General features: G+C 45.2%; 1 protein-coding gene across 1 annotated transcript; it reads left to right on the forward strand.

The window, feature by feature from the left end:
- The first annotated feature begins 1,041 nt into the window (after positions 1 to 1,041).
- TK2 (thymidine kinase 2) lies at positions 1,042 to 25,949 on the forward strand. Its single transcript, XM_056526100.1, has 10 exons — positions 1,042 to 1,414; positions 8,498 to 8,517; positions 10,817 to 10,891; positions 12,966 to 13,019; positions 14,128 to 14,217; positions 15,488 to 15,561; positions 19,414 to 19,502; positions 20,883 to 20,962; positions 23,791 to 23,871; positions 25,282 to 25,949. Exons 1-10 carry the CDS (start codon positions 1,318 to 1,320, stop codon positions 25,357 to 25,359), a joined length of 738 nt encoding a protein of 245 aa, XP_056382075.1. The 5' UTR covers positions 1,042 to 1,317; the 3' UTR covers positions 25,360 to 25,949.
- Positions 25,950 to 27,152: the final 1,203 nt, after the last annotated feature.

Here is a 27,152-nt window from a genome sequence, read left to right on the forward strand (position 1 = left end):
GATAGGAGGACGGGATGGGAGGTCGAGATAGGAGGACGGGATAGGAGGTCGAGATAGGAGGACAGGATAGGAGGTCGGGATAGGAGGACAGGATCGGAGGACGGCATAGGAGGTCGGGTTAGGAGGTCAGGATATGAAGACGGGATAGGAGGTCGGGTTAGGAGGACAGGATAGGAGGATGGGTTAGGAGGACGGGATAGGAGGTCGGGATAGGAGGTCGGGATAGGAGGAGGGGAAAGAAGGTCGGGATAGGAGATCGGGATAGGAGGTCGGGTTAGGAGGACAGGATAGGAGGACGGGATAGGAGGACAGGATAGGAGGTCGGGTTAGGAGGACGAAATAGGAGGACAGGATAGGAGGGCGGGATAGGAGGGCGAGATAGGAGGTCGGGTTAGGAGGGCGGGATAGGAGGGCGAGATAGGAGGTCGAGATAGGAGGTCGAGATAGGAGGTCGGGTTAGGAGGTCTGGATAGGAGGTCAGGATAGGAGGACGGGATAGGAGGACGGGATATGGGGTTGGGATGACAAAAATATAAGGACGGGATATGAAGTCAAAAGCTTCCTCTGTTGATTTTCCTCCACAACAAGGACTAGGAAGTTAAAACCGGGTAACACCGGGTACTCAGCTAGTATATCTATCCATCTATCTATATATAAAAGGTAAAGGCACAACAGCACTCTTGATGCAAAAATTAATCAAAAAGCAGGGTGCCAGCAACGGAAAAAGAAATCAGTCCATAGATTCCTCCAATTCCATCAAAGTAAAAGGCAGTGCAGCGCTCCATATAGTGAAACATTGTGGGTTTATTCCATCAAAAAAAGTGTAGCAAAGGCTGCTCTTTGTTACACTTTTTTGATGGAATAACCCCACTATTTTTCCCTACATGGAGCGCTGCACTGATATATATATATATATATATCCGTATGTATCCACAACATCCCCGTGTCCGGCTGGAGAGGTTGGGGGAGGTGAGAGGTTGGGGGAGGTGAGAGGCGGGGCTATGAAGACTGGCCAATCGTGCCGTGCGGTTTGCTGTCATGACACGGTTCCATGTTGTCACACAGAGGCGCTCCTCCTTCTTTTAGGCTCTCGGCACTGTGTGCTGGACATAGGAGTCTCCTCACATAATAATAAAGGCGGCCACTTGTGACACTCATATATAACATTATGTATAACCGCGGGCCGCACATGACTGGGCACCGTACACCGGAGCAGGGCTCTAGGCCGGGCTCCTCCTCGCCGGGTGTGACGATGTCGGGGGAGTTTCTGATGAGACGCCGGATGCTTTCCGCCTTGCGCAGACCTCGTCATCAGGCATGTCATTCACAGCAGCGACTCAGGTGTGCGGCAGGCTGCGGCTTTTGATACGGCGACCATCCGTCATGAAGCGCTTATTTCACACCGATGGTCAAGGTAAATGCCGCGCCTGGCTCTGCCCCACATACACACACATACGTTTTGTAGTTCTATATCTGCGCTCCTCCGGCTGGGACTACATGTCCCAGCATGTCCTTTCGGCTGCCGAGTAGAAATATCCAAGAGCAGCCAATCAGGACGCGGCTTTTGTTTTCTAAAAGACTAGGATCAGTCTAAGCTGGAAGCTGATTGGTTACTATGGGTAATTGCTGTATTGCCTTAGTTTTGGTACTTATGTGGATATATATACATTTTTATATCCTTTTATTTTCCCAATAATGTACGGTATATACTTATTAAACTGTTGAGCTACATTTTCATTGGCTGGTGCGTTGGCTTTTTTTTATTTGTTGGGGTCTGAGTAGAACAGCTTTAGTAATGTGGCACCATAGGGGGTCCGCTGCTTTTATTCCCATTCAGTGGAAAATGCCCAGAAAACCCCTTTTAAATGGGTTGACTGGTGAAAGAGACAACTTACGTATATAATGTTATAAACCATACTGCACAGATCTTCCATTATGCGCTACACACTCTCCCTTGTAAGCTGTGGCTTGAATGCAGAGCTCCCAACCCCCTCCTCCTTCCCCTCCTGTCAGAATGGGATGAAACCAATGATGTGAAGGAAGGATGGCTCATATTACTGCTCATTATAAAAAGCAAGGAGCTGTTATTGCTTTTAGTAGTTCCCCTCAAAAAGGGCTCCCTGCTGCATTATCTAATGAGTAATAAATCTAAGGAACATTAACCCCTTAAGGACTCAGGGTTTTTCCGTTTTTGCACTTTCGTTTTTTCCTCCTTACCTTTTAAAAATCATAACCCTTTCAATTTTCCACCTAAAAATCCATATTATGGCTTATTTTTTGCGTCGCCAATTCTACTTTGCAGTGACATTAGTCATTTTACCCAAAAATGCACGGCGAAACGGAAAAAAAAATCATTGTGCGACAAAATCGAAAAAAAAACGCCATTTTGTAACTTTTGGGGGCTTTCGTTTCTACGCAGTGCATATTTCGGTAAAAATGACACCTTATCATTATTCTGTCGGTCCATACGGTTAAAATGATACCCTACTTATATAGGTTTGATTTTGTCGCACTTCTGGAAAAAATCATAACTACATGCAGGAAAATTTATACGTTTAAAAATGTCATCTTCTGACCCCTATAACTTTTTTATTTTTCCATGTATGGGGTGGTATGAGGACTCATTTTTTGCGCCGTGATCTGAAGTTTTTATCGGTATGATTTTTGTTTTGATCGGACTTTTTGATCACTTTTTATTCATTTTTTAATGATATAAAAAGTGACCAAAATACGCTTTTTTGGACTTTGGAATTTTTTTGCGCGTACGTCATTGACCGTACGGCTTAATTAATGATATATTTTTATAGTTCGGACATTTACGCACGCGGCGATACCACATATGTTTATTTTTTATTTTTTTTACACTGTTTTATTTTTTTTATGGGAAAAGGGGGGTGATTCAAACTTTTATTAGGGAAGGGGTTAAATGACCTTTATTAACACTTTTTTTTTACATTTTTTTTGCAGTGTTATAGGTCCCATAGGGACCTATAACACTGCACACACTGATCTCCTATGCTGATCACTGGCGTGTATTAACACGCCTGTGATCAGCATTATCGGCGCTTGACTGCTCCTGCCTGGATCTCAGGCACGGAGCAGTCATTCGTCGATCGGACACCGGGGAGGCAGGTAAGAGCCCTCCCGGTGTCCGATCAGCTGTTCGGGACGCCGCGATTTCACCGCGGCGGTCCCGAACAGCCCGACTGAGCAGCCGGGTCACTTTCACTTTCACTTTAGAAGCGGCGGTCAGCTTTGACCGCCGCTTCTAAAGGGTTAATACCGCACATCGCCGCGATCGGCGATGTGTGGTATTAGCCGCGGGTCCCGGCCGTTGATTAGCGCCGGGACCCACGCGATATGATGCGGGATCGCGGCGCGATCCCGCTTCATATCGCGGGAGCCGGCGCAGGACGTAAATATACGTCCTGCGTCGTTAAGGGGTTAATATGAGCTTCCCCCTTCACATCACTGATCTCATCCTAGGCTGACAGGCAGTGCTCCCACATTTGGAGCCTGTGATGTGGCATTGCAGCTTACAAGGGATATGTGCTGTATGACTTATAACATTATATTAGTAAATCTGTCATCAGTTTCACCTGAACTAACCTGTCGGTACAAATAGGTAGTGCAGGTGACACTGATAACAACGGTACTTACCTGATCCCATTCTGTGCTCCTGTTCTCCCGCTGTCATCTTCGGTATCTTCCATTCCGGGGCCAACCTCGAGCATGGGTAGAGCTTCGTGTTTGCTAGCAGCGGGACCCAGCAGAGAAGCAGGAGTGGTGACGTCTTAAAGCTCCACCCATGCTCTAAGTTTGCCCCGAAATGGAAGATACCAAAGAAGATAGCAGGAGAAGCGGAGCAAAGAAGATAGCAGGTAAGTATCGCTGCCATCAGTGACAGATTTCCTTTTAAAGGGATATTTTTTCATATATCAACTGGCTCCAGAAAGTTAAACAGATTTGTAAATTACTTCTATTAAAAAATCTTAATCCTTTCAGTACTTATGAGCTTCTGAAGTTAAGGTTGTTCTTTTCTGTCTAAGTGCTCTCTGATGACACCTGTCTCGGGAAACGCCCAGTTTAGAAGCAAATTCCCATAGCAAACCTCTTCTAAACTGGGCGTTTCCCGAGACACGTGTCAGAGATTACTCAGACAGAAAAGAACAACCTAAACTTCAGAAGCTCATAAGTACTGAAAGGATTGAGATTTTTTTATAGAAGTAATTTACAAATCTGTTTAACTTTCTGGAGCCAGTTGATATATAAAAAAAGTTTTTTCCTGGATAACCCCTTTAAAGTGAAGCTATAGGGCAGTGGTCTCCAACCTGCGGACCTCCCAGATGTTGCAAAAATACAACTCCCAGCATGCCCGGACAGCCAACGGCTGTCCGGGCATGCTGGGAGTTGTAGCTTTGCAACATCTGGAGGTCCGCAGGTTGGAGACCACTGCTATAGGGTCTATTCACACGTACGGTATTTTATGTAGATTTGATGCTGTGTTCAGTCATTAAATTTAGATTGAAATCTGGAGCAGAAAATCCTGTGCATCAAATCTGCGCAGGATCCTGTACATGTGAATAGACCATTAATCAGGTTTTACCCTATAGAACTTATATCTTACAATAATCTTTCCTACCATGCCCGTATGTCCTCCTGCCTGTCCTCTGTAGTAAAGAAAAACAGTTTTAAGGCTCTTCTGCACCCTCTTTCTAATCAGGGTTTCCTAATCATCAGGTCGTGCGGCATCTTAATGTAGTCACCCCGCCCCCAGGATGTAAACACACCCAATCGTCAATACCCCGATCGACCCTGCCCAGGTCATCATTAGTGAGAAGTTGTGTTGATGACCTTGCCCTGGCTGTCGATCACGCCTGAGTAGGTGTGGTTAGGGATTAAATAGGCGTTATTACAGTCTGGGGCACAGCGACTACTTTGGGATGCTGCATTCCCTGATGACTAGGTACTAGGGATCGACCGATTATTTGTTTGGCTGACATCGCGATTTTGGACATTATCTGTATCGGCAATTACCATGCTGATAATGCCCCCACACCCCGCCAGAGACCGCTGCCACCCCATTGCCTCCCCCATAACCGGTTTTATAATTACCTGTTCCCGGGGTCTGCGCTACTTCTGCCTCCTGCGGCGTCCTGCGTGGCGCAATGACGAGTGACGTCCTCAACGTGACGTCACCGTCAGTGCGCACAGTGACAGCTCAGGACGCCGCTGGGAACAGGTAATTATAAAACCGGGGATGGGGGAGGCAATGGGGCGGCGGTGGTGGTTGGACTAGGGAGGACACCAGGACAGGCAGGGAGAGAGAAGCGGGCGGCGGCGGTCTCTGGCCCCGCAAAAGCCGCTTCAGTTCATGCAGCAGCAGCATCTATTTGGCAGTATAGTTCCCCCACATTAGGTTGTAGCTCCCCCACATTAGGTTGGCAGTATAGTTCCCTCACATTAGGTTGGCAGTATAGTTCCCTCACATTAGGTTGGCAGTATAGTTCCCCCACATTAGGTTGGCAGTATAGTTCCCCCACATTAGGTTGGCAGTATAGTTCCCCCACATTAGGTTGGCAGTATAGTTCCCCCACATTAGGTTGGCAGTATAGTCCCCCCCCACATTAGGTGCAGTATAGTTCCCCACAGACATACAGCCTTCAGCCATATACAGTGTGGGGGGGATTCATCAACATCAGTGTATGTAGAGCTTTTTTTTTTTACCCCTTTCTGCTGCATGTATTTGTCATTTACCTGCGCAAAATTTACTAAACTTGGGCACGGGTCTCTGTGAATCATGTACAGTAATAGAATCCAGCCCATCTCAGCTCTTGAAAAAAATATAAGGCAGACTTTTACGTGTGCTCGGAGCTGGTGTATATTTGCGCAAGAAAATGACACTTGCGTCCTTTTTTGCGCAAAAAAAAAAAAGACGCAGTTAATAAATTCATGTTTACAGGAAAAACGGCTCTACGGTACACCTGAAGGGTGACATCTTTAGAAAAAGTTCCACCAAAAAAGATGTACAAAAAGAACGCAGGAAATATCCTTGCGCAAGAAAATTCACCTAAAATTACTCTATATAGATTGATGAATCCCCCCCTGTATGTCTGTGTACTGCCTCACAGTGCTCCGTTCACCGCTCCTCCGGTCAGGGGCCAGGACCTACTGTTATGGCCTATAGGTCGTAGTGGTTGGAGCACTGAAGCTAAAGTGTAGCTGGTAACTTACCATGCCCGCGTATCGTCCTCCTCGATGCTCCGCTCCTCTGTTCCTATGGGTGCATGAACAGGACGTCAGTGACGTTCCTGCGTGCGCTACCTCCTGGCGGCCCCTCCGTTTTAAAGTTAACGCGGGGCCGCAGAAAGGTAACTGGAACATCTTTGTGTCCCGAAAAGATCTTTCGGGACACAGGGATGTCCCGATTTGTCCCGCCTGGTGAACTATGGCCACGTGCCCACAGTGGGGTTTCGACGTGCCACCTGTGGCACATGTGCCATAGGTTCACAATCACTGCTATAGAGGATGGGCAGAAGGATATACAGGCATGGTAAGTAACCTTATAGTAAGTGGCAGAACGTGCTGCTGGTAGTAATAAAAGGTAAAAACTGATGACAGGCTCCCTCTAAACAGGGCCTGAGGCCTCTGTACAACAAACTGTTCCTTTTAGTGCCTGATATGCTAATAAGGCCATAGACTGTCAACTGGGTGGTCACCACTGCTCAGTATTCTGCAGGGGAAGCACTCAGGCTCATGCCTTGCGGAGATCCCCTTTCATTGAGAGGTGGTGGCCACCCATTTGGCAGTGTAGGCCTCATTAGCATATCATGCACCAATAGCATAGTTCATAGTGCAGGGGCACATGGATGATAAGGCTATGTTCAGATGGACAGAACATGCCGGCACAAAGACCGTTTGGAAATGCACAGTCTCATAGATGGCAATGCATTTCTGTGCGGACATGTCTATTCTTTCTGGGGATTCCTGAATTGGGATTTCCCTATCAGAAACATCTGCTGCGGAAATTCAGCCATGTGCACAGTGCAGCAGAATCCAATTGATAGCAGTGGGACTCTGCTGCTGTGGAATGTCTGTGTGGAACTCTAATGCGGAATTCCGCACGAAATTCCATAGTGTGAACCCTAACAGTGCATGGTTTTTAGAGTGGCCACAGATCTTCTTATAATAAGAATAAGAGTCAGAATACAGAAGAGAAAAATAAGACACACATATTACAGCATATTACTGAAATCCTTGGCAGGTGCTTGGTCATGCGAGAGGTATTCTTTATTGCAGCTCTGGTTAATAAATAGATGGGCCCCACTCTTACCCTCACTGGGCCTCCATCTCTTAGCCAGGGACCTGTTTATACCGGGTGTACCATACACATACGCAGCCAGAATTCATTACTACTAGTGGTTGGCTGCAGAACATCCTGCCCCAGATGCTGTGGTCTGTAGAAACCTGCACATTATAATTGAATTAACAGGATTACCAAGATCATAAGCAAATCTAGCATCTATGGAATATGTTCAGTAAAGGCTATGCCTGTCTCCAGTCTAGTTTTTATTTATTATTAACTCTTATTTATAGATAGGTGCAACTATATTCTATATAAGTGTCAGTCTTCATGTTCAAGAGGACAACACTAAAATATTACAACTTAAAATAAAGGTAGGTGTAGAGATCTGAGTGGTAATGCCTTGTTTTCTTAAAGGGGTACTCCACCCCTAGACATCTTATCCCCTATCCAAAGGTGTGACGTTATGGGAGGGGGAGTGGCGGCTGCCCCTCAGTAGGCACAAGCGCTCATGTGACCAGCGTTTATGAATATTTAAATCTAGCCAGCAGGCCTCAATGCGCAAGTCAGCGCTGGAAGAGGGGGACCTTCGGAGGATCGGGGCTCTGGACTGCAGGTGGGTATAGCAGTCCGAGACCCCGAATCAGTCTCCTGTTTACCCGTACTATAACCTGGTGTATTGGGTCATAGTGCGGGTGAACGGGTGACCGTTTTCCTTTAATAAATCAATCTGCTTCTTGGCCCATTCAAAGTTCTAAGCAAAAAGTAAAAGGTTTTATTTTTTATTATTATAATTTTTTTTTATTATATGCTTATATAAAATATGAAGTCCTCTTTAAAGGGGTACTCATGAGAAACTAAACTTATCAGACACTCCTTACCTATTCACAGGATAGTGGATAAGTGTCTGATCGCGGGGGGCGTCTCAACCAGTGATTGGCTGAACAAGCGGTCATCTGTGTTCGTCTCCGAGGGTGGGGGCCAGAGCATGGTACAGGGTATCACAGATCCCTGTGGTCGAACCCTGTGATTAGACACTTATCCCCTAACTTGTGGCTAGGGGATAAGTGTCTGATAAGTTCAGTTCCCTAGTGTACCACTTTAACCTATAATAACTAATCACAGTTTCACTGTTGTGCTCTATATTATCTGAATTTGTTAATATAATATATATATTTTTTTAAATTTTTCTAGGTAACAAAGTAAAAAGCACAGTAAGTATCAGCCATTCCTTATGTGTAATATATTCAGCACTGTACTGCATACATTTTAATGCTGAAGGTTAAAGCGCAACTGTCATGGATATTATACCCCCCAGACTAATAACATGATAGTATAGATGATGACACTTGCTTTTGGCTGCTCTTTATCACTCTTTATCAGCAGGAAAATAGTTTTATCATGCGGTCAGCAACAGTCGGATAGGCGTGGCTGGGGATCGTAATGCCCCACCTCCGCCATGCCTATCCCCTGTAAGTGAGTGCTGGACCACTGTGATTACACACAGGTCCCCACCCCCCCCGATGTCCATGATGTGCGGGCCGGCGTGACTCCACTGAGCCTTTACATATTATGTGCACCTTTATGATATACAGTGCCCGTACTCCTCTTCTTTCTTCTGGTGCCGGAGATGTGCTGCTTCTGCTTTCACTAGAGGCAGAGAGAAAGAGCTCACTCCCGTTGTCTGCCACCAGCTCAGTGCGCCTGTGCAGTGCTAGAGGCAGGGAGCGAGCTCCCATTGTCTGCCACCAGCTCAGTGCGCCTGTGCAGTGCTAGAGGCAGGGAGCGAGCTCCCGTTGTCTGCCACCAGCTCAGTGCGCCTGTGCAGTGCTAGAGGCAGGGAGCGAGCTCCCGTTGTCTGCCACCAGCTCAGTGCACCTGTGCAGTGCTAGAGGCAGGGAGCGAGCTCCCAATGTCTGCCACCAGCTCAGTGCGCCTGTGCAGTGCTAGAGGCAGGGTGCGAGTTCCTGTTGTCTGCCACCAGCTCAGTGCGCCTGTGCAGTGCTAGAGGCAGGGAGCGAGCTCCCGTTGTCTGCCACCAGCTCAGTGCACCTGTGCAGTGCTAGAGGCAGGGAGCGAACTCCTGTTGTCTGCCGCCAGCTCAGTGCGCCTGTGCAGTGCTAGAGGCAGGGAGCGAGCTCCCATTGTCTGCCACCAGCTCAGTGCGCCTGTGCAGTGCTAGAGGCAGGGAGCGAGCTCCCATTGTCTGCCACCAGCTCAGTGCGCCTGTGCAGTGCTAGAGGCAGGGAGCGAGCTCCCGTTGTCTGCCACCAGCTCAGTGCGCCTGTGCAGTGCTAGAGGCAGGGAGCGAGCTCCCGTTGTCTGCCACCAGCTCAGTGCGCCTGTGCAGTGCTAGAGGCAGGGAGCGAGCTCCCGTTGTCTGCCACCAGCTCAGTGCGCCTGTGCAGTGCTAGAGGCAGGGAGCGAGCTCCCATTGTCTGCCACCAGCTCAGTGCGCCTGTGCAGTGCTAGAGGCAGGGAGTGAGCTCCCATTGTCTGCCACCAGCTCAGTGCGCCTGTGCAGTGCTAGAGGCAGGGAGCGAGCTCTGTGCCTCTAGTAAAAGCAGAAGCAGCGCATCTCCGGCATCAGGAGAAGAGGAGTACGGGCACTGTGTATCATAAAGGTGCACATAATATGTAAAGGCTCAGTGGAGTCACGCCGGACCGCACATCATGGACATCGGGGGTGAGGACCTGTGTGTCAATCACACAGTGGTCCCAGCACTCACTTACAGGGGATAGGCGTGGCGGAGGTGGGGCATTACGATCCCCAGCCACGCCTATCGGTCTGTTGCTGACCGCACAATAAAACTATTTTTCTGCTGATAAAGAGTGATAAACAGCAGCCAAAAACAAGTGTCATCATCTATACTATCATGTTATTAGTCTGGGGGGTAAAATATCCATGACTGTTGTGCTTTAAAGGGGTACTCCACCCCTCAACATCCAAAGGATAGGGATAAGATGTCTGATCATGGGTGGCCCGCCACTAGGGACTCCAGCACCACCCCCGTACAACAGCTGCACGGAGTGAAGAACACTCCGTGGCTGATGACAGGCAATACAGGGGCCGGAGTAGTGTGACATCACCGCCTCCTCACATAGGCTTGCATTGAGGGGGTAGAGTGTGACGTCACAATACTCCGGCACCTGTATAGCCCGTCATCAGCCATAGCGCGTTCTTCGCTCCGTGCAGCTGTTGTACGGGGGTGCTGCAGGAGAGATCGCGGGGGTTCCACAGCCATGAGCCCCCGCGATCAGACATCTTTTCTCCTATCCTTCGGATAGGGGATAAGATGTCTAGGGGCGGAGTACCCCTTTAAGTGAACAAAGGGTATTTTGTGATAAAAATGCAGCCTTAGGCTTTGGGCCTGTAACTTTAAGCGGCCATATATCAAAATAGAATGATTTTTTTTCAGATTTTTTCTTATGCATTTCCTTTTAAAATATGTTATACAGTATGATGCTGATAATAAAAAATAATAATAATAATTTTTTTTTTTTTTTTTCAAGATCTGTGTGGAGGGCAACATAGCAAGTGGAAAAACAAGCTGTCTAGAATATTTCTCCAATACAGCAAATCTTGAGGTGGTTATATCTATATTTACTGTACTGTGATGTTCACTGCTCCTACAAGGCAGGCAGTCGTGTGCGGTTAGGTAGATGGTCCTACAATACAAGGACTTATGGCCTATTAACAAGACCTATACTGTGTCTTTAGTGATTTCAGACCTTGTTTATTGTCCCGGTAAGAACCCATTCTTTTATTCCCACACACAGACTTTACAGCAGCCACACCTGTTTAGTTGGACACTCATACCCTCTTATGATGATATTGGCCTTTAGCCAAATGGATGAGCACTTGCAAGGAAATGAAATGTCATAAATGCATTGCCTGTATGAAACTTTGGACTTGAAGGATATACAATCCCTGACAAAAATAATGGCATCTCTACACTTATTAGGATGGCTTAAAGGGGTACTCCAGTGGAATTTTTTTTTTTCTTAAATCAACTGGTGCCAGAAAGTTAAGCAAATTTGTAAATTACTTCTATTAAAAAATATTTGTCCTTCCAGTACTTATTAGCAGCTGTATGCTACAGAGGAAATTCTTTCCTTTTTTAATAAATTTTTTGTCTTGTCCACAGTGCTCTCTGCTGACACCTGATGCCCATATCAGGAACTCTCCAGAGCAGGAGAAAATCCCCATAGAAAACCTATGCTGCTCTGTACAGTTCCTGACACAGACAGAGAGCACTGTGGACAAGACAAAAAAGAAATTCAAAAAGAAAAGAATTTCCTCTGTAGCATACAGCTGCTAATATGTACTGGAAGGATTAAGGTTTTTAAATAGAAGTAATTTACAAAAATCTGTTTCACTTTCTGGCACCAGTTCATTAAAAAAAAAAAGAAAAAGTTTTCCACGGAGCACCCCTTTAACTTTGTAGAGCACCCACAAATCAGATATCACCCAGAGAAGTGTTTTTAACAGGAAAAATATTATGATACCATCTTGTAATTTGCATTTGTAAAAACTACTACGGGTCTACAGGCCCTTTATACAGGGTGGTTGCCGCTGGACTTGTTACTGTTTTTACAAATGCAGATATAAGGCTTGGTTCACATTGCGTTTCCCCCCATACGGGAGCGCATACGGCAGGGGGAGCTAAAACCTTGCGCTCCCGTATGTAATTAATTTCAATGAGCCGGCCGGAGTGAAACGTTCTGTCCGGTCGGTTCATTTTTGCGCCGTATGCGCTTTTACAACCGGACCTAAAACCGTGGTTGACCACACTTTTAGTTCCGGGGAGAAAAGTGCATACAGCGCAAAAATGAGCCGACCGGACTGAACGTTTCACTCCGGCCGGCTCATTGAAATGAATAACATACGTGAGCGCATAGAAAGGCATACGGGAGCGCAAGGTTTCAGCTCCCCCCTGCCGTATGCGCTCCCGTATGGGAGAAACGTGATGTGAACCCAGCCTATCACAATTGTGGCCTTGTGTGGCCATTCAGCAGGCAAAACGTGGGACTGTATGCTTCAAACTGAAGCCTCATGGTTAATATGCCAATCAGAGGCGTTCAATTTGTACTGCCCCCCCTGATTTATTAGTATGGGCCCTGTTCTGTAGATGGGCTCATCACATATAGTGACCATGACAGATAGTAGCATTGGCTGTATATAGAGAGATACATTAGCTGTTTTGACAAGAATATCAACAGACCCTGCTTGCCAAATTCATGGCTTTTCTCTCTAGAGCAGTGTTTCCAAACCAGGGTGCCTCCAGCTGTTGCAAAACTACAACTCCTAGCATGGCTGTCCGGGCATGCTGGGATTTGTAGTTTTGCAACAGCTGGAGGCACCCTGGTTGGGAAACACGGCTTTAGAGATATACATAGAAAAGACATAGGGGGAGATTTATCAAAACCTGCCCAGAGGAAATGTTGCTTAGTTGCCCATAGCAACCAATCAGATTGCTTGTTTCATTTTTGAAAAGGCCTCTGAAAAATGAAAGAAGCCATCTGATTGGTTGCTATGGGCAACTCAGCAACTTTTCCTCTGGACAGGTTTTGATAAATCTCCCCCATAGTCTGTATCATTGAGAGCTGAAGTGATTTTTGTTTTCACACAAAAGTGTTTAATAAATAATTTATTTTTAAGGTTTCCACAGAGCCTGTAGCAAAATGGAGAAACGTCCAAGGCCACAATCCACTGGTGAGTTATTTTACACTAACATCAGCATCAATGGGAGAGGTCCTGTATAGGAACACATACTCCTAATGGATTAATACAGGTATATGTACATCTTCCTTCCAAAATATTTCCTCCAACACCTAAAGACCACTGTGCAGATCCCTATAACCTACAGCATTAAATTTGGCAGAGGTAGGGAACCTCTAGGCCAGTGGTATCCAACCTGCGGACCTTCAGATGTTGAAAAACTACAACTCCCAGCATGCCCAGACAGCCGTTGGCTGTCCGGGCATGCTGGGAGTCGTAGTTTTGCAACATCTGGATGTCCGCAGGTTGAAGACCACTGCTCTAGGCCGTAATTTTTTATGTTTTTTTTTTTTTAGATTTAAAAAAAAAAAAAGTAAAATATTTTTTAAATTTTTTAGATTTCTCTGATGTCATGACCACAGTGCTCTCTGCTGTCCATTTTAGGAACTGTCCAGAGCAGCATATGTTTGCTATGAGGATTTTCTCCTGCTCTGGACAGTTCCTAAAATGGACAACAGAGGTCAGCAGAGAGCACTGTGGTCATGACATCAGAGAAATTTAAAAAGTAAAGCATTTCCTCTGTAGTATATATAGCCCCTAAAAATTACTGTAAGGATTAAGATTTTTTAATACAAGTAATTTACAAATCTGTTTAACTTTCTGGCACCAGTTGATAAAAAAAAAAAAAGAAAAAAAAAAAAAAAAAGTTTTCCACGGGAGTACCCCTTTAAGTAAAACAATTAAATTCAAAACTGAAATAGACGCATGCTAACAAGAGGTGATTCATGGTTGTCTGAAGAATGTTCTGCCACGCTGAATGCACTTTTCCAGGAAAATCCTCAAGACTGCTGCTGGGAGTTCCCTTTGCAATAGCCCAGCAATGACTTGTGGGACAGATGTACCGTATGGGAGACGCTGTCCTGAGACGCTGCAGCCCATGGTAGCACGTTTAGGCCACGCAGGCTGCTCACAGAAGCATAGTCACCTGGCACTGTATTGAAAATCTGCTATAAACATTTATAGCTGTTACACAATTATAATAAAGTCCTAAACTGGTCACTTATGCATATCCATTTGTATGTTTATTTGGCTTTTGTTTTAGGGTCTCATGTACACAGATCCAACGAGATGGGGGCTAACACTGCAGACTTATGTCCAGCTGACGATGTTGGATGTCCACACCAGGCCATCAGTAAGAATATCAGCTTTATACTGTGGTGCATGGACACATGATGTGTTTTTTTACTAGATGTATTACTGGACCGAATTTTTCAATAATCTGGAATACCTTGACCTCCTGTGTTCGTCCTTATCTACCATATTCTGAACATGCGGAAATACCTCCCTGTCCCTTCTACTAATTGTTTGTAGCTTCACTGCAGCTTAATTCTGATCTTTTTATGTTTTTTGTCCTCTGTTCTTCTTTCTGTTCCTTTCTTTCTTGAGTTTGAAACAAGAGTACCCTCTTGGTTGAAAAGTTCTTGCTGCTTAGAAACCCTAAGGGTTTGTGAGAGGACGGGCTACCACAGCTTGGCCCTGTTATTAATGCTAGAATGTCGCTTTGTTTTATTTGTACCATTATACAGTACCTATATACAGTACCATTCTTGTTTTGACTGCACAGGCTTGGGCCCATCTTTTTGACTGCTCGACCTTAAAAAAAAAAAAAAAAATATTGCTTCATTCTAGTACTAAAGAAGATATCCCCCCCCCCTATTTCTGTACCTACAAGTTTAAAGTATTTATACCACAAAAAAACAATAAAAGCTTGTCTATAGGATTACTGATAAATGTACGATCACTGTGTTCTCCACCCCTCAGAGCCCCACCTACTCACTAGATCAGGGGTCCTAAGCCCTCTGTTTCTCCCTACTGCACAACCACAGATCTGAGGGACTGTGGGAATGCTGGACTGTTTTATGTGACACTAAAGAAGTCAAAGTTTTCCTCCCTATGTTTGTGCAATAAGGAAAAACGGGGGGGCTCAGGGACCCTGTCACAGTGAGCGATGTTGGGGCTTCCGGCGATCATACAGTTTTCTCTTCTATGGACAGATGATAAATATTTTTTGTGAGATAACCACTTTATGGGGTATATTTGCTGTTGTCTATACTGTGTCAGCTTTGTATGATATACTGTATTATTGTACAATTAGTTTGGTACTGTCACCTGGTGGCATTGCTGGTTTCTTTTGCGCTTGGAGTTTGCAGGGTTTAGAAGACCTGTTTTAATGTATAGCTTGTGCAAATGTGTAAGTTGTAATAGTATCCCCCCTTGTATATCCATAAATGGCTTTGTAAGGTAATGTTCACTTGTATTATAGCCTGTAAGTCAAATATGAAATCTGCAGCATATATAGTGTGTGTGAACATAACCTAAAGAGAAGCCCTCCTCTAAGCCATTATGCAGCATATGTCATCATTTACTGACTGTCTGGCTTTTACTTGTGTAATTCCTTGCAGCTTGCTCCAGTGAAAATGATGGAGAGGTCCATCCATAGTGCCAAGTACATATTTGTGGAAAACCTGTACAGAAGGTAGAGTATATCTTTCCTTGATCCAGTTTTGGTGTGCCCAGTAGTAGTACTTTTATACAAATAAAGCATATTAGTTTTATACCCATGTTGTCATTTCTAACATACTGTGCACTTTTCTAGTAAACCACAAAAAGCATGAAGGGCACAGCAAACAAGGCAGGAGAGGCCAATTGTAGCATATGGGGCTGGCAGGGTGGTTCTCTACTGAGATAATCACACAGTCCAATGGAACAGTACTAAAAGATAACAAAGCAGCCGGCCTTGCTCATTAGGCCTCAATGAACTTGCTTTTTTTTTTTTTATTCACAAATAAATAAATCGCAAAGTGCAGATATAGTTTACTGACAGTCCAAGAGGCCCGCAAACTTTTTTTTATCCCAAGAAGAGAAAAGAAAGCGTCACCCAAGTATATAACGTCGAAACTTTAATGTGACTTTTTAAAACATGCCCAGGAGTGTAGAGTCTATGTGGACTTCTATGGCAGCCTTTGGCTGTCCGAGCATGCTGGGAGTTGTAGTTTTGCAACAGCTGGAGGCACCCTGGTGGGGAAACACTGTTCTATAGTCTATGGAGGTGTAAGTGAGGGCCATTGCTTTCTCATCTTCTAATATTTGTTTTGATTCTCTGCTTCTTGTCTGGGTATCATACATTGCTAGGAGGCTGAGAACCTGTCCTGACACGGGTCTATGGCTTGTTGCAAGAGAGCTCTGATGCACTCTTGATGGATTTTCAACTTGGGCAGACCCAAATACAGGGCAAACTCAAGGTCATACGTTTCTGTCTGTATTGCTGAATGGTAGGGGAAAATCTGGATGTAATCACCAGCAGGTGGTGCTCTGTTATTCTCTTTTGTATGTCTCTTTACTCAACATGTACAGATAAAGAACATTTGATCCCCTCTGCTTTATAGATTCTGTGTAATCATAGGGTTAAAATTCTATAGTACAAGCATAACGTTACAAGCAGTGTCAAAGCTACAGATTCTGTGCAGCATAGAAGGTAACCTGAAGGTAACAGGTCATTAGCGATGATGCTGAAGGCCATTTAGACTATATGAACATAGCCATGTAAAAACAAAAAGAAATAAAGGGTGTGTGGTCACGCTCAAGAGATCCTGCTGTCTGATCATGGCTATGCCCCCTTTATTAAAGGGGTTATCCACCATAAGGTAATTTTAGCACATACCTGCCAGAACTGGCCATTTCCTGTTTCATTTTGTTCTCTAAACTACACATCCCATAGTTCCATGCTTAAAAGTTTGAGGTCACTTTCCTTCCTCCCACACATGAGAGGGCCTACAGCTGTTGCAAAGTTGAAGCAGGATAGGCTTCCTCTGATCACCTGACTAGTGATGTCAGGTCTTGATGCATTGCAGCCTGGGAAATCCCGAGACATGAGTAATTTTGTATGCTGTTAAAAATAAATATTGGGGCGATATTTACAGAATAATTGTGAGACCACTGTCCCACACTGGTACAGACACTATATTATGAACTACACTAACTTTACAGCCCCTGTAGCATAGTCAAATCAAACAAAATTCCTGGAATACCCCTTTAAATATGCACTCAAACTTTTGTGTGTAAAGACCCTGTACGATCACCAGAACGAGCCAGGAGAAGAGCGTGGTAAGAGTATGTCTCTGGTACAGATCTGGGAGAGAATACGAACAGTCTCCTGTGGGAGTTTCTTGATTGTCAGCACAGAGAGTGGGAAGAGAAGTGCTCAGCTGTGCCGCGCTTGTCTCCCTACCTGTGCCGCGCCTGTCTCCCCACCTGTGCCGCGCTTGTCTCCCTACCTGTTCTAGCGATCAGTCGGGTTCTAAACACTCAGACCCCGACCAAGGACATGTCAGGTTTTTTGAACCGACAAGTACACTTTAGTTCTTTGACAGAGCTGTACTGAAATGTGATTTATTTTTATTTTTTTTGTTTTGTTTGACTTGTGGTTCGGCAGCATTAACATAATGCCAGGAAGTAATTTCAACTTTGTATGTTATTTAGTAAATTCACTCCCATGAGTCTTATCTAGTTTACCATTACATGGGTAATTCCAGTATTTCCCAATCGCTTTGGTGACTGTCACACTGCCTGTTATGAATGGGTGAAAGAAGTCTTAAAGAGTACATGTCGCCAAACTAAACTTTTAATATATTGTTCCTTATGTAATTATAAGACACTTTGCTATATATGTGTGTGTGTGTGTGTATATGTGTGTGTGTGTGTGTATATATATATATATATATATATATATATATATATATATATATATATATATATATATATATAAATAATGTGTGTATGTAATATACTTACATTGCTCAAAAAATAAATAAAGGGAACACTTAAACAACACAATGTAACTCCAAGTCAATCCCACTTCTGTAAAATCACACTGTCCACTCAGGAAGCAACACTTATTGACAATCAATTTCACATGCTGTTGTGCGAATGGAACAGACAACAGGTGGAAATTATAGGAACCTAGCAAGACACCCCCAATAAAGGAGTGGTTCTACAGGTGGTGACCACAGACTACTTCTCAGTTCCTATGCTTCCTGGCTGATGTTTTGGTCACTTTTGAATGTTGGCAGTGCTTTTACTCAAGTGGTAGCATGAGACTACACAACCCACACAAGTGGCTCAGGTAGTGCAGCTTTTCCAGGATGGCACATCAATGCGAGCTGTGGCAAGAAGGTTTGCTGTGTCTGTCAGCGTAGTGTCCAGAGTATGGAGGCGTACATCAGGAGACGTGGAGGAGGCCATAGGAGGGCAACAACCCAGCAGCAGGACCGATACCTGCAGGAGGAGCACTGCAAAATTACCTCCAGCAGGCCACAAATGTGCATGTGTCCACTCAAACAGTCAGAAACAGACTCCATGAGGGTGGTATGAAGGCCTGACATCCACAGGTGGGGGTTGTGCTTATAGCCCAACACTGAGCAGGACGTTTGGCATTTGCCAGAGAACACCAAGATTGGCAAATTCACCACTGGCGCCCTGTGCTCTTCACAGATGAAAGCAGGTGACCACTGAGCACATGTGAGTCTGGAGACGCCATGGAGAACGTTCTGCTGCCTGCAACATCCTCAGCATGACTGGTTTGGCGGTGGGTCAGTAATGGTGTGGGGTGACATTTCTTTGGGGGGCCGCACAGCCCTCCATGTGCTTGCCAGAGATAGCCTGGCTGCCATTAGGTGCCGAGATGAGATTCTCAGACCTCTTGTAAGACCATATGCTGGTACGGTTGGCCCTGGGTTCCCCCGAATGCAAGACAATGCTAGACCTCATGTGGCTGGAGTGTGTCAGCAGTTCCTGCAAGAGGAAGGCATTGATGCTATGGACTGGCCCGCCCGTTCCCCAGACCTGCATCCGATTGAGCACATCTGGGACATCCTGTCTCGCTCCAACCACCAGCAGACTGTCCAGGAACATGCCCAGGCGTTGTAGGGAGGTCATACGGGCATGTGGAGGCCACATACACTACTGAGCCTCATTTTGACTTGTTTTAAGGACATTACATCAAAGTTGGATCAGCCTGTAATGTGGTTTCCATATTGATTTTGAGTGTGACTCCATATCCAGACCTCCATGGGTTGATAAATTTGATTTCCATTGATCATTTTTGTGTGATTTTGTTGTCAGCACATTCAACTATGTAAAGATGAAAGTATTTCATACGATTAGTTAATTCAGATCTAGGATGTGTTATCTTAGTGTTCCCTTTATTGTTTTGAGCAGTGTATATTAGATAATATAGCAGTTCTGTATGGGACACCTATGAGATATTTGTGGTTTAGTCAATGGTTATAGCAATAACCCTTTGATTCCTTTGCCCTTCTGTGTTTTGCAGTGGAAAGATGCCTGAAGTAGACTATGTGGTGTTAACGGAGTGGTTTGATTGGATCACAAAGAATATTGACCTTTCTGTTGACTTGATAGGTAAGTAAATTCAATCTGATTTTATTAGTTTTCAAGAATCTCTCAAAATATACAAGCCACAGAAACATAAGCAATAACAAGCAAAAAAACATAAAACAAAACACAACCTCCGCTAACCACTCTTCAGCTCATAATGACTGAAATTTCTATATACCATTCTATGAGAGAGAGAATTGACCGAATAGGTAAGTAAGGGGTCATGCTGGGCACTCTGGTACATATTTTACATAGGGAAAATAAAATTCCTTCAATCTACTATTGGATAATCTATCATAGAATGCAGTGGATTGAGGAATTCTACAGGACCAGAAAAAGAAGACCTATCTAGTGGCATTTATGCTGGATTATAGGGAGTTTACAAAATTTGTCTGGCACTTTGAGGCAAATTACATAAATTCCTATTTGACGTATATCCAATTGGAGGGTAATATGTGAAGATCCTGATGCTGTAGAGATCTAATGTATAGTATAGTTCGGTCTATATTTTATGAAATAGGACTTACAGCCTACACAGGGAAGGCAGCAACCGCTGATTTCTTATAATTCATGCCCCAGAAACCATCCCTAAAGGTGAGCAGTCTTTGTGTGGGAAGGACTTACTTCCTGGATATGTTCCCTATAAATGATCCTGCCTGATATACATGGCACCTGTTGTCTTCTCTGGCTGCTTGATATTCTTGCCATCCTTACCTCCTCTTGCCTACATCTCCCAGCAATCATTGCAGCTCTGCCAGCCCCCATCCTCCTGCTCTGAGCAGCAGAGAGATTCGGTGTCTGATTGGCTAAGGCTGCACACACCTTCCAGTTCTCAGCACCTAAGAGAGCATGACTTATCAGTGCAGGGCAGAAACCACATGGTCTGTGTCTATCAGGAGGTGGGGGCTGCTTTCAGAGAGGGATTTGGACAGAGACAGAGTGGATGATGTAATCCCCTCACTTCATGCATGTAAGTGACAACCAAAGAAGGGAAACTGCTCTATATAGCTAATGAATGATATTTAGACAATTAAATAGGTTGATGAGAGAGGATGGGCTATGGGTTTAGTTTCCTGGAGTATTCCTTTAAGGGAGAGATGGCGGTGCTTGTGCTTAACCTAGCAAGGAGAGGTAAAACTTTTGTGAAATAGTGGATTGGAAAAGCCTGAACCAACCATTATTATTGAGAAGAACAGTAAGAAAATGTAATGACAGATTTGTACAAGTTACATCCCATCAGCTCCAGACTCCTGTTATAGAATTGTTATGTTTCCTGTGTACATAGCACCTGGTATGTATCCACTGGGAACATCAGTAAATACACAGCCATTTTTCATTGTGCTTTATACTGTGTGTTAGCAGGAAACTATACATGGTTAGTAACTCATAAGCTTTCCTTTGCAGTTTATTTACGGACATCCCCCGAAACCTGTTATCAGAGGCTAAAGATGAGGTGTAGAGAGGAAGAGCGGGTGATACCACTGGTAAGAACATTTCAGAGCCTAGCTCCCCTGCATATAGTTAATTAGTATTATATATCTTTGCAGAATTGTGCTTCTTCCAGCTTTTCTGTAGGTTTTAGTTCTTGATTTCTGTCTGGGTGAACAGCATTTTATGACATCTCAGTACAGTACTGCATGCTACCTCTTTGTGCAACACAGACTTGAAGGGATTTTCAGGATTGTACCGTATTTTTCGCCCTATAGGATGCACCGGCATATAAGACACACCCAATTTTAAAGGTGCAAAGTCTAGAAAAAAAAGATTCTTCAACCTGCGGACCTCCAGATGTTGCAAAACTACAACTCCCAGCATGCCCGGACAGCCGTTGGCTGTCCGAGCATGCTGGCAGTTGTAGTTTTGCAACATCTGGAAGTCCGCAGGTTGAAGACCACTGGATAGGAGGTAGTACTCACGTGTCCCTGCCGCTCCGGACCCTTCACCGCTGCCCTGGATGTCGCTCCATCGCTGTTGCCGCGTCCCCGGGGTGTCCCCGACGCTCCGGACGTCTTCTTCCCCGGGATCCACGCTCTCCGTCATCACGACGCCATGCACGCCGCTCCTATTGGATGACGGGACGTGATGATGTCGAGGGAGAGCACCGCCATGCAGGGGATCCCGGCACGGAGCAGACACCGAGGAGGCAGGTAAGGTCCCTCCCGGTGTCCTGTAAGCTGTTCGAGATGCCACGATTTCACCGCGGCGGTCCCGAACAGTCCAACTTTCGCTTTGATCAGCTTTGATCGCCGCGTCTGAAGGGTTAATACAGGGCATCACCGCAATCGGTGATGCCCTGTATTAGCCGCGGGTCCCGGCCGTTGATGGCCGCAGGGACCGCCACGATAGGTGTGCATTCGCCGTATAAGACGCACCAACCAGTTTTGGGGAAGAAAAAGTGCGTCTTTTACGGCGAAAAATACGGTAATTGAATGAAACTGAGATAACAGCACTACACTTGTCATCACATACGTATATGTTGGGGAAAGGGTCCCTATTCCACAATTACAAAGTTCATTTATGTGACAGTGATGGTGTTGTGATGCTCTGGAGGGCAGACATACTTCAGGACTAACAACAGTTATGTTCTTAAGGAGGCTTCTTTGAACTAGCCCTGTCAGCTCTGGCAATGTGATCGCTAAGGCTGACTGGGTAATCGGGACAGGCCTGGGCCTAATAACCCCTCGCTATATATAGTCATAGGATTGCCTCTTTCATTTAAAAAAAGCTTCTAAAAAAGCTTCTTATAAAAGAAACAATCTGGTTGCTATGGGCAACTGTTCAACTTTTCCTTTGCACAGTTTTTAATAAATCTCCCCAATAGTGTCTATAATGGTATACCTAAATATTTCCTAATATTCTGTGTATTTTCCATGAGCAGGCTGCAATGTACAGTGGTCCCTCAACATACGATGGTAATCCGTTCCAAACGGACCATTGTTTGTTGAAACCATCCCATGTTGAGGGATCTGTGCAATGTAAAGTATAGGACAGTGGTCTACAACCTGCGGACCTCCAGATGTTGCAAAACTACAACACCCAGCATGCCCGGACAGCCGTTGGCTGTCCGGGCATGCTGGGTGTTGTAGTTTTGCAACATCTGGAGGTCCGCAGGTTGTAGACCACTCTTAGAGAAAGTTGTACTCGCCTGTCCCCGCCGCTCCGGACCGTCACCGCTGTTCGGGATGTAGCTGTCGCCGCGTCCCTGAGGTGTCCCTGACGCTCCGGTAAGGCCTCTGTTCCGTCGCCGCCATCACGTCGCTACGCACGCCGCTCCTTTTGGATGACAAGACGGCGTGCGCAGCGACGTGATGACGTCGACGGAGAGCGCCAACGATGCAGGGGATCCTGAAGAGGACGCGCCGGAGCCCCGAGGACAGGTAAGAGATCATCACCGTACCACACAGGGCACCGTAAACTGCCATCCCGCGGCAGCTGAAGCAGTCAGCGCTGCCGGATAGCCGTTTATGCGATGGCCCCGACATACAAAAGCATCGTATGTTGATGCTGCTTTCAACATGCGATGGCCTCTGAGAGGCCATTGCATGTTGAAATTATCGTATGTCGGGGCCATTGTAGGTCGAGGGGTCACTGTACTGTCATATAGACATGTCAATAGGTTAGGCTTTAAAATAAAAAATTAAAAGTCTTCTAATAAAATAACACTGCAATGCAAAAGGTAAAAATGAATTCTTATCATAGTTTTGCTTTTCTTGAGTCCAAAGGCAGCACTATGTTTTCATAGGCCACTGATGTCCATGTGATCATAAGTTCCTGCAGACTATTGCACATATCAGTACTGACAGTTGCAGTTGTATTCGCTGAATAGCAGACATTACAACCTTGAAGTGCTTGGCGCTCACAAGAAAGTGAACAATCTCTTTTGAATTGCAGACATGTTTGTCTGTAGACCTTGCATACTCCTTTTCTAAAGTCCCATTATTCTGTGGAAGCCGGTACGGTAACGGCGTGTTGATCTTTTTAAGCAGCGCCGTGAATAAAAAGGGGTCAGTGGCTCTTTTGAGAACAGTAATGGAGCAGGTAGTCACCGTGTAACTAGATCAGAGTGACAGACTGGTACACTCCACAATACCTAATAATAGGGAATTGTATGGCAGGCACTAATGATCAGGGGAAACCTTAAGGGGTCAGGCTGGCCAGGGCTGGTGGGAATTGTGTGGTCATGGAGTGTACTGTAAAGTGGGAATAGATAAGAGATCTGCCTACCCAGCTGATGCTTGTATTCACATCCATATTTAATAACAAGCAGTACTGACAGTCCTGGCCTGAGGTGTACCAGTTTATTTTATTCCAGGAATACCTGTATGCCATACACAGCCTGTATGAAGAGTGGCTTATTAAGCAGAGCTCATTTCCAGTGCCGGCGCCAGTTCTAGTAAGTTATTCTGTGCCATTACTCTCGTCTTCATCAAACTTTTATGTTCTCTTGAATTGCTTATGTAAGCTGAAGTGCCAAAAGCTACATAATAGTGTTACTAGGGCACTGTTTTCTCATATGTCTGTTTTAGCAAATAAATACTTATCTTTGTATATTGGAAAGTTCTACAACTTACTGTCTGTATCAATTCCTCATGGTCTTTAAAGCATACATCTGATGATGGCTCCAGCGGCAGGATATGTGTTTAAATTGGCAACTTCTGAGCCTGAGACTTCTGCAAAGCTTCTGTGATGAGGATACAGGTTTGTCGGAAGTCTCCCAGACCTTTATGGGATTTTTGGCAAATCTGTATCCTGATCTCTGAAGCCTTGCACAAGTCTCCGGTTCAGAAGTTGCAGAAAATATTACAAAAAAAACCACACCTTGTCCTGTCTCTGGAGCCATCATCGGATATTCCAGCCATAGACATCTTATCCCCTATTCAAAGGATAGGGGATAAGATGTCTGATCGCGGGGGGCCTGCTGCTGGGACCCCTCCGATCTCCTTGCAGCACCCGGCATTCTCTGCTATTGCTCCAGTCCTTTGTGTTTCCAGGACGTGACGTCACGCCACACCCTCTCCATTCCTGTCTATGAGAGCCACGCCCCCTCCCATACACATGAATGGAGGGGGCGTGGTGTGACGTCGCTCCGGGATTGGCGCAGCAGCCTGGCATAGAATGCTGGGTGCTGCATTGAGATCGCGGGGGGTCCCAGCGGCGGGCCCCCTGCGATTAGACATCTGAACCTGTTTTCCCATATTAAGGTGTCCACAACTTTTACAGATTGATAATTGATTGACGGGTGGGGGGCCAAATGTAGGGACCCTCACTTATCACAATAGAGGGGACACTTGTTAGAATGCCTCAAAGTTTTAAAGTTAAAGGAGTAGTCGCATGTAGGAAAACGTATCTCCTATCCAAAGGATAGGGGATTAGTGTCTGATCGTATGTGTGTGTGGGGGAGGGGTGGCCCAACTGTTGGGATGTCCAACGATCTCTTGCTTGGAGCTCCAGCTCTCCTGGTGGGGACCCGCATGGAGGGGAAGTGCCGACCCCCATTCCGTGCATGTGGAGAGCCAGAGCACCATGCAGGAGATTGTGGGGGGTCCCAGTGGTTAGGCCCCCTGTGTTCAGACACATATCCTCTATCATTTTCATAGGTGATACGTTTTCCTGCATGGGACTACTACTTTAATGCTGCTCTTACCCATTCAGGTATTTCTGCGACTCCTGTCATCTGTGGCCAGGTCACACACAGGTTGCCAAAATTCAGTTGCATTTGCAAAAGTAAATCTGCCTCATTGTTTATTCAGCTTCTTATTCTTTGGCCTTGTGTCACTTAGTGTTGTTTTTTCCTCTCTTTTAGGTGATAGATGCAGATAAGAACATGGAGGAGATGATTCAGCATTATGAAGAGAATCGTGGAAAGATCCTTGCAGCTTGACACAAGAACTTTCTCATGCCTCATGAATATAGTCTGGTTTTACTGTGTCTCTTGCCAACTTTATGCAGGCAGCCATTTTGTATTAAAAAAAAAAGAAAGCTACATGCCAGTCTGTTATCCAACAGCTACCAGTTTGATACATTCATAAAATACTTGCAGCTCACTATGGGGGCTGCACAAAGGTGCTATCGTTGGACCAATCTCTTTCCTTTGTGTAGTTTTTCCGAACCAGGGTGTCTACAGAGGTTGCAAAACTACAACTTCCAGCATGCCTGGACAGCCTTCAGCTGTCCAGGCATGCTGGGAGTTGTAGTTTTGCAACACCTGGAGGCACCCTGGTTGGGAAACACTGCCTTAGCATCTTATGAGCCTGATAGAGGATATAGAGCAATAACTATGTTTATCTGACTTTTCAACTGTATTATTTATTCCTTTTTAGAGGGTCCATTTCTTTTTTTTTTTTTTATTTTAAATCTTTACATTGCCATTGTTTGTACATTATGTTTAACGTTCATAAATGTGTTAAAGAAAATGTTTAATTATTATATAATAAGACAACAGAACATTTGTTGCAACTAGGTTGTCTTAATGGTGGATTCACAGCAGGTTTTGAATGTGATTTTTTTAATTTCTGAGAAGGGTAAAGCAAAACTAAGTTAAAGGGGTACTCTGCCCCTAGACATCTTATTCCCTATCCAAAGGGTGGCCCTGGTCGTGACATCATGCCACGCCCCCTCTATTCATGTCCAATAGACATGAATGGAGGGGGCGTGGTGTGACATCATGGGGCCCCCCCAAGAACCCAGAGTTCTGAACATAATGTTCAGAGTGCTGGGGAGCCAACACGGAGATTGCGGGGGTCCCCAGCAGCCGGACCCCCATGATCAGACATCTTGTCCCCTATCCTTTGAATAGGGATTAAGATGTCTAGGGGTGGAGTACCCCTTTTATGGTATAAGCACGTTATGGTCCTAGATACAGCAAGAGACCATTCCTCAGAAAATAGACTTTTATTGACCTATGAGGAACTCATGACAACAGGTTTGAAAGTGGTACAATGGTCCAAAATGGAATATTAATATACCGTGAAATCCAAAGCTGCATTTATAAATCGTTTTCTCACTGAGTGAGAACAGGAAATGTTTTACAGGAAATTTCATCTATTTTCAGAATTTTTGGGGATTTAAAAAAAAAAAAAAAAAAAAAAAGTGTTTTCCATTTTACTATATACTTTCCATCAGGGTCCTTTTTATCATTACAGATAGGAGTACAGTAAGAGGTGACACCAGTAGACAATAGATGATCATTACAGCTTAGCCTTCATGTCCCTGTGGAATGACACAGGTCACAAAGCACACCTATATGGGTGTGACAGCTCCTGTTTATTGTTGCCTAGGTCTATAGGGCTTGTTGTAAAGCATATCTCTAAATGTTAAAAATAGCTTGGGCAGGGCACGGCTTGAATGGCTGTCCTCCAGCTCCTGCTCACCTGTCTTCCGTCCTGCCTGAAATACAGCCATCCTGAACGACTTCTGTACCCAACTAATAATGCTACCTCCCGAGCCCATCTCCTTGCCATAGGAGAACCCGAAGTGTGGTGCTGTGCTATGGCACCTGCCATCTTGTGGCATCCTCATGTATTCTGTTTTCCTGAAGGCATCGCCCCTTGTGGCTTGCCCAGTCTCTTCCGCTACTGTGATATGGCCTCCCTCCTGCCCAGACTGTATTCTGCTGCATTTGTCAGCTGTTCCAAGTCCTAAAGCTTCATAGTGTAGTGGTGGCCCTGTACATTC

Source organism: Hyla sarda, chromosome 6 (assembly GCF_029499605.1).
Source record: "Hyla sarda isolate aHylSar1 chromosome 6, aHylSar1.hap1, whole genome shotgun sequence".
Taxonomy (NCBI): Eukaryota; Metazoa; Chordata; class Amphibia; order Anura; family Hylidae; genus Hyla; species Hyla sarda.